Here is an 8,285-nt window from a genome sequence, read left to right on the forward strand (position 1 = left end):
CAGCTTCTATCCCCAAGCCATAAGACTGCTAAATAGCTAATTAAATAGCTAATAAAATGGCTACACGGACTATCTGAGTTGGCCTTTGTATTTTATTCTTATTTTTGCACTGTTTCTATGCACACTCACAGGACCCTACACACTATGCACACTGATACTCCAACATGCATACAAACGCTCACGCCATAATTTGCACACACACATAATATGCACATACATTAAAATGTTATACAGACTCTACTCACACCAACTCAGATACAATCATCATATACGCTGCTACTACTCTGTTTATAATATATCCTGATGCCTACAGTAGTCACCTTACCCCTATACATATCTACCTCTATCGATCCAGTATCCCTGCACATTGTAAATATGGTACTGGAACTGACCCTGTGTATAGTATGCTTACTTACTTTATTGTGTTCTTCTTATTTTTATATATTGTGTGTTTTTGTACTACCTTGTTATTTTTATTATTATATTGTTATTGATTACTGCATTGTTAAGGTTAGAGCTTGCAAGAAAGGCATTTCACTGTACTTGTGCATGTGACATTAAAACTTGAAACTTGAATGTGTTTAGAGATGATCAACTCTCATGTTCACTCCCCTCATTTGCCTTCCATCTTCTTCCAGATATTTGGGATCATATTCACCATTGGTCAAGGGAAGATCATAGAGCACTTTGGCACATTCGCTGGGAACATTTTTCTCTGTGTCTTCCTCTTCATAGGCACTATTATGACAGGTAGAGTTTGCTTACCCCGCACACACATATTATAGCCTTATTTTGCAATAACAGAACAGCTTTATGGTAGATTGAACATTGGACACATCTGCCTGCAGCTGTTATAGTCAAGCACATTGTCATGTTATGTGATCCACATTATATGGGGCTGTAGTAAGGCACGACTCCTCAAATCATTGAGTCAGTTGCACAGATGTTGTATAACAGCTGTGTCTAGGATTCATCATGGAGTAATGATGCCCTCTAGTGGCTCATAGTAACACATTTTCATGCAGTAGTACATTTCCCACATTGTTTTAGAGGCTATACATGCCCCATGTATTCTTGAATATGAATGCTATATATGACCCATGCATTCCTAATATCTGTTTCTGAGAAGTTCTGAGTAGTACCTTTCCTCTTTATATGTCACAGCATTCATCAAGTCTGACCTCCGACGGCAAAAGGCCAACCATCTGGCTGAGACACAGGCGGCGAGTGTAAGTATATCTGTTTCTGCTATTTGGTGTCAGCGGTAGGATCTCTGCATTCCAGTTAAAAGGGATGTGATGTGTTGGATACTGGCTGTCTGGCTGCTTCTCTGGGGCTGGGTTCTTCTTGCTTGCGGAGTGGATACAGGGGTAACAGGCATCAGACACCACCATGCTTTTCCTCAGCTCTCTGAAAACAACCTAGGTGTTTCTGAAAACATGACTTTGCACCCGCTGTCAGCGCTCCAACTAGCTGTATTTGATTATATGCCTCGCTGGTGTTTGATACAAAAGCATGCTTGAGAAGTTTCTGTTTCATTCGACATGCAAACATGCATTACAAAGATACTATACCTTTCGTCACAGATTATTATGACTGCAAACTGCAGAGCTATAAGAAGCTACAGGTATCGCACAATATTTACATTTACATTTTAATCATTTAGCAGACGCTCTTATCTAGAGAGACTTACAGTTAGTGAGTGCATACATTATTCTTTTTTTGATATATATATATATATATTTTTACTGGCCCCCCGTGGGATATCAGGGTGAAATATCCTTGTGGTTTATCTGGAGTATAAAACTACAATGATAATACAATGACTCAGTATATTCATCATAAGAGTGTACAATAGGCAATAGTAAAAACATATATCACATTTTCTTTTTCAATTTCACTCACTTGGCAGCAAAATAAATCATATACAAATGGCTTGCTTACGCAATATAAAATTGAATTCTCAAATAAATAAAAGCTTTAATCATATAATAGATTCATAATAAACCTCAGGTTCAGCTCACCATTGGCCAGTGATGTTCAGTTGTTCAAGATCAACTTTAAATCATTAACAAGACTCTCATGCCTAACAAATCCATTCTGCTCAGCACCTGTATTCTTTCTATTATGAGAATATCGCTATCACTTATTTGATCTCAATCCAGGATGGAAGCTTTACCCACTTCCTTTATGCAGTACTACAATAATCCCATCAATACTTCTCTTAATATTTGAAGCCAGTGCAATGTCCCTTGTCTCCAGTAACAGTGCCAAGAGAATTCAAGATAATTTTCTCTCTACATTTTTTATTGGATGTTGAAAATGGGATGCATGTTAGTCACAGTAAGTAGCATTGTATTAGTCGAAAATATAGCTTAGAACGTTTTTATAGCGTTTTATAGCGTCTGAAGAGTCAAAAGTCCATATTGCATAATTTTACTGCTTAATCCATAATCCTTTACAATTCCACTCCAGCTTTATGTCATATCCTTTCCATCCCCAGAAGAGTCCTCATTAAGAGGAGGCTCTCTCTAGAGGCAGGTGGAGTGCTGGAGTTAGAAGAAAGTTTTATGGGAGGGTCTGGTAAGGGCAGAGGGATTATGATGATAGTGATAGGGATGGTGGAGGAGCCCTCTTGCCCCTCTTGTACGTGATCCCCTAGCCGTTGTTCCAGGCTACAGGTTCCCCGTCTCGGGTACAGGACTACGGGGCTACAACACCCAGCAACCCCCAGGAGCAGCAATCCTGACACTAACCTCACTAAAACCCAAACACACACCTGTCAAGGTAGGGGTATCAAGTCTGTGAGGTTATATCACACAAGCAAAGTGCTGCACTGTACAGGACTGTACAAAATGCAATCACAAAGAGCACTGGTATTGGGGATGTGTTGAGAATTCCCATTGAAAGATAAAGACATCAAACACTTAATTCACTTATAATCTTTACACATTAAGCATTTTCTAAATACTGTAACCTATAACCCACTTCAGCAAGGTGAAAGGTCTTAAACAAAGGTAGAAGGTCTTAAATAAAGACATGGCACCTGCTATTTCTGTGAAAAGAGCAATAACTTGGATTGAGATGCCACGTGGGACTACCCAAAGCAGATTACAGGGATTGGTAAAGCATAAGGAGGCTCCAAGCAGGCTTGGGAGTTAATATCTGGATAGGGTACTGCGCTTCAATTACAAGAATCAGTAAGACTAATGTTCTGTCAGCTAAGCAGTGACTGAGGCACTGAAGTACTGTAAAACCTTGTTGGAAATGAAGTGATCATGCAAAAGCTTTGTTGAAGTATTCCACTTGCAGCTTCAGTGTAATATTAGAGTGTGCTTTGAACTATTTGTCCTTCGGTTGATCATCCTAACACAATTGAAAGTTTTAACATAGTACAGTAATACATAATATATAACATTGGAACATCATGAGGAAAATCTGATTTCTAATAGTAATGTTTTGATTTGACAGAAACAGGCAGGCATCTCACCGCCAGCTACACTGAAGGAGGTCAAGGTATAAGGAGTAGTTCCAGTTGCACAGGTGTGAGAAGAAAGACAGCCCAGCACACACTGTCACAGACATGTTTGAAAACTACCAAAGGATGTACACACACAAACATTTACAAACAGGAACAGATACAGTACATACACTGAAAAGCATGCTGCTTTCCCTTTACAAATGTGAAGGTGAGCACATGCACAAGTGAATAATTTGGGTGAACATGTAATTATGTACACAATTGAAACTATGACATGGAGGAGGCCTCTCTGAGGAAGTCAGAGCCCAGGAATGTGCAGCTGAACGTACTAGAGGCCGGGGTATGGACACCCTGCTCTGGCTTTAGTTCCAGTGACCGCTATTTCTACTGCCTAACACAACAGGCTCCCCAGATCAACTCAAACCATGCAGAGAGGAACTCACTTGGAATTCACAGGTTCTCCCTCTCTAGCAAATTACTCTACAGAAGATAACTAGTTTGATTATCAAGCACAGCCAGAGGTATTTCAAGTTTAATGACCTGATGATTAATATTTAAGTGTCACTTTTTGAGAGTACACTGTGAATGGTTCATCTTTTCATTTTGTTTCTTTAGCTTTAAATGTCTCCAATCTAAATAATGTAAATGTTGATGTCTGTGCATTCCGATATGAGCAGTATTTAAACTGTGCTTTTTGTTTGCTGACATTTGACCAATACCTTACCGTAACCAAACTAAGTCTTTACATTGCTAAATCTATTAATGTAACTGTTCTATTTTTGGAATGTGTTAGTTAAAAGTAGACAACAGATTCAGTGGTTTTAGTTGAATGGCAGTCTGTTCAGAGGTCCAATCCAATCAAGCCAACTCACCTAGTGGCTTAACAGGATTTTGAGATCTGCCATATAGGATTACACAGAGATATTTGTGAGTACTGCTGATAATGGTGAATATTGTTGATACTGTGCCTCTGAGTAGGTCTCAGAAGGAATCAACCTGCTTTAACCACATTCTTAGAATAGAAGTCAGAAACTTTGGGACTATTGTATTTAATGCTCTGCATTGACTTGTTTAAGAGCCTTAAACGCTATGATAACAGAATGTGAGCACAAAATCATTAGCGTGGAGAGATAGACAATCCAATTGACTTGTAATTTTGCACAAGGTAGGCTAGTGTTGTATTTTGTATGTATGATTCTTCTGGCCTGTATATTTGTTACTGAGAAACCCCTTTCATGCCATACTTTATGTTAACAGTGAATATTTTAGAAGAAAATCCAGTGCAGTGTTTTATCTGCTTATTTGACTTGATGTGTTGTGGTTAGAAGTTGTCCAGTGAAGTTGTCCAAAGTGTTGTTTATCACTCCAATGACACAGTATATTTTTTGAAGGATCACTTTATATACAATACATCAAATGGTGATGTAGTTTTAAGTGCTTCTCATACTCAGTAATGAACAACATAATTATAGTTTTGTAAAACTGTTTGTAGATGTTGTTTGGACAAATTGTCTCAGATAGTGTGAACAATTGTACATGGTGGTAATCTGGTGAACTAAAAGTAAAAAACATTGGGGAAAAAATGCTCTCTGTTATTTTATCAATGGATGTGTTATATCACACACACACAATCCAGTAACATACAGAAAGTTCACAGAAAGTGCACCATCACTGAGCAGTTTAGAAATCAAGACAAAAGGCCCCATGTTGAGATAACCCATTCAAGTACTGTACATGGCAGTCTCCCAAACTGTTCATTTACATAAAATAAGTCAAAATCCAGTCATAAACCCTACCACACATTAAACAAACCATTATTACAATACATAACATAAAATCATCACTGTACATTTATGTATCATTACTGTACATGATGAAACATTGATCGACAATCCCTGTTCAATTGTCAGTGCAAGAGTGAAACAGCTGTAGCCATAAACCATAGTATATTCTAGCACAGGTACAAATCACGTAGCACAGGTACAAATCACCTGCAAAATAAATTCCAGTTATTGTATACCCCCTCTTAAAAGTTTCGACCTATTGGACTTGTCTTTGTGTACACACAGTTTAGTAACTACGCCACTCATTATTAAAGACAAGAAGCAGTAGACTGTCCCACAGCTCTCTCTATTGGTGGGCTAAATGGCACAATGCATGACAACAGTTTTCTGCAGCTTGGAATCAGTTCCGCTTCTTATGCCGTGCAGCCACCTCCTCCTGAGGCTCTGGACCACAATGGAACCCAATCAGCATTCCCACAATAGAGAAACCTGGAGAGGTGAGAGGATGCAATGGGGTTTCCTCTGCAATAACAGACACCAGCAGCACAAGCTCTGAGCAAATGATATCAGATTAAACATTTTGTTGAGCGATGCACATTCTGTACCTGGTAACACTGTGTTGTTCCTGGTTATAACAAAACAAGCTCACTATTTGATCAGATGGGATTATAGAGCTGCAGTACTTACTCGCCACAATGAGAGGTGCCATAACGCCAATGGTCAGAGGTGCCGTTTTGTAGATGAAGGCTTCAGACAGGAAGTGTCCCAGAGCCAGTACAAATGTCCACAGGGTGATGTGATAGAGCCTGCAGGAAGAGGAGAAAGATAACTATTTAGGATAACTCCCACAGAACATGAATCAGCTAATACACTCAATGCTGCATGAACAGACACAACAGTGCAGGGATGTAGGAAATCTTACGTTTTGTTCTGAATGTCAATGGCGCACGTGCAGCGGATAATTGACGACAACAATGTCCAGATTCCAAATGTTCTTGCTTGGAGGCCATTTACTGTAAAAAGGAAGCAACACCTAAATTAAGTTCTATGAATTCCTTGCACCATGGAGGAGACAGAGCATACTGCTACTGTGAAGCTCCTGTGATGTAGACAAATCAATGTGTAACCCACATTCTTATACACAGGCATAATGACAAAATCCTACAGGATATTTGTAGGATTGTATGGATAGACTCTACAGTACCCCAATCATAGAGACTAACTGCTTTTGCGCCTATTGACGGTAGTATCTTCTGCTCGGGGGAGTTTTGTTAAGAGCCCTGACGCTCATTCTGAACGTTTAAAATGCATCAGTTTTGTTAACATAAGGAACCGATCTTTCACATCAGCAATATATAATTTTCAAAAAACAAAAGGCTAAATTACAACACACCTTAGTAGAGTTAGTGTTCCCACACAGCCATATCTTGATGTTACAGTGCTTGTTTACGGAAGACAGACGGAAGACATAGGCAGCCACCTGTGCTAATTAGCTATCTAACGTGCCCCGAACACCTGTGTGTAAGCGTAACTGAGGAGGAAGTGTAGTTCGTCAACTGGAGACACACACAGCGTATGGATATGTGCAAAACTGCTACAGTCAGTGTGTATTTTTTATTTGAAATATTATTTCTCGCTGATATAAAAGATAAGGGCCATATGTTTAGAAAGCAATGATTATTGACATTTATAAACGTTAAAACACCGCAACAGAATTGTAGTTCACACGCAGCCAACCGTGTGCAAAGTTAACCTCTGAAAACCCTATAAAAAGGGTGTTCAAGAGCTAGACTCTACAGCAGCAGATGGAAACCTTACCCTGCGAGGGCCGTGTGGGGTGCAGGCTTTTGCGCCAGTCAAACAGAAACACCTGATACATCAAATCATAATTCAGTGAAGGAATTGATTAAAGGAAACAAATCAGGTTGCTGCTTGGCTAGGGCAAAAGCCTGCACCCACCCCGCCCTCGCAGGGTAAGGTGTCCATCTGCATGGCCTGCTTTAGAGAGAGCATTCCAATAATGTGTAGAAACTACTCACCAAACTCTGGTGTCCCCGTGTAGAGCTTCTCAGAGAGGAAGCTGTGATCGCTGAAGCTCTGGACTGTGTTTCCCATGGCAATGACAGACACCATTACCAACCAACTCCGCAGAACATTTAGAAAACGACTCATCCTTGCCTTCTGTAGGAAGCACCTGCCAGACAAGTTGGCTGAGAATGACGGACAGACAGCATAGCAGTGTGCAAAAGCTATGAAGAAAAGAACAGCTTCATTTTGCTGGCTACAGCTCGGATCAATGAATGCTACCCGTCAGGTTGCAAGAACCACCATGATCAAAGGATAGCTACTGTAGCTAGCTAGTTGGCAACAACAACAACCATCGCTAGCTCGATAATAACCATGTAATGCATGTGTCTAACTTACCTTCTAAAGTGTAGTTTATAGCTGGGGCATATCCAGATACGACAGTGATCAGCGAGTCGAAATCAATAGGTATACAATGTCAACATGTCTGTGAAAACATCGCTAATGTTTTTGAGATTGAGTATACTCAATCTTGCTAGCTACTGTCATTCAATAATTAGCTGATATGGACATTCAATTCGGCCAATTAGAGAGCTCAAAAGATGGCTTTGTCAAATTGTCCTTGGCAGCAGTTAATGGTGATCCATAATACATTCAAATACAAATCTCTGTTAACGTAGCTAGTTTTAGGCTCCACCTTATTTCGCTCGTTCGTCTTCTTCTTCTTCTTCTTCTATGATATCATGGCGCGCAAACAAACGTTTGAAGTGCATGCCGCCACCTACTGTGCTTGAATGTACGATCAATTCTGTACTACAATGAAAATGAAATTAAAAACCAAATAAATCCCTAACTTCTACCACACCCTCCCCCAAAAATCCTCCCCAACCCCATTAAACTTGATCTATATCATGCTGAAACACTCCACCCTTAGGATTGTTCAGCATGTCAACAATAATTTCAACAGTATCATCTGTTACCCCCAATATCTATTT

General features: G+C 39.7%; 2 protein-coding genes across 4 annotated transcripts in view; one reads left to right on the top strand and one right to left on the bottom strand.

Annotated features, from left to right (window-relative positions):
- The window catches only part of LOC121544906 (feline leukemia virus subgroup C receptor-related protein 2-like), a 27,055-nt gene extending 21,933 nt beyond the window's left edge, over positions 1-5,122 (top strand). Inside the window, exons 8-10 of the mRNA XM_041855145.1 lie at positions 639-750; positions 1,165-1,229; positions 3,472-5,122. Of these exons, the coding sequence (XP_041711079.1) occupies positions 639-750; positions 1,165-1,229; positions 3,472-3,522 (228 nt within the window). The 3' untranslated portion in view covers positions 3,523-5,122. The remainder of the gene's footprint in view (positions 1-638; positions 751-1,164; positions 1,230-3,471) is intronic.
- On the bottom strand, positions 3,539-8,015 carry LOC121544907 (ergosterol biosynthetic protein 28 homolog). 3 transcript variants are annotated; one of them, XM_041855146.2, is made up of 5 exons: positions 7,690-8,015; positions 7,305-7,459; positions 6,188-6,278; positions 5,953-6,071; positions 3,539-5,754 (listed from the first exon to the last, which is right to left on the bottom strand). In XM_041855146.2, the coding sequence occupies exons 2-5, from the start codon at positions 7,435-7,437 to the stop codon at positions 5,666-5,668; spliced, it is 432 nt and encodes a 143-aa protein (XP_041711080.1). In that variant the 5' UTR covers positions 7,438-7,459; positions 7,690-8,015; the 3' UTR covers positions 3,539-5,665. The 3 variants fall into 3 exon arrangements, with proteins under 3 accessions (XP_041711080.1, XP_041711082.1, XP_041711081.1); XM_041855148.2 differs by having other exon boundaries at positions 7,305-7,475; XM_041855147.2 differs by having other exon boundaries at positions 7,305-7,514.
- Between the last annotated feature and the right edge of the window lie 270 nt (positions 8,016-8,285).

Source organism: Coregonus clupeaformis, chromosome 29 (assembly GCF_020615455.1).
Source record: "Coregonus clupeaformis isolate EN_2021a chromosome 29, ASM2061545v1, whole genome shotgun sequence".
Lineage (NCBI taxonomy): Eukaryota > Metazoa > Chordata > Actinopteri > Salmoniformes > Salmonidae > Coregonus > Coregonus clupeaformis.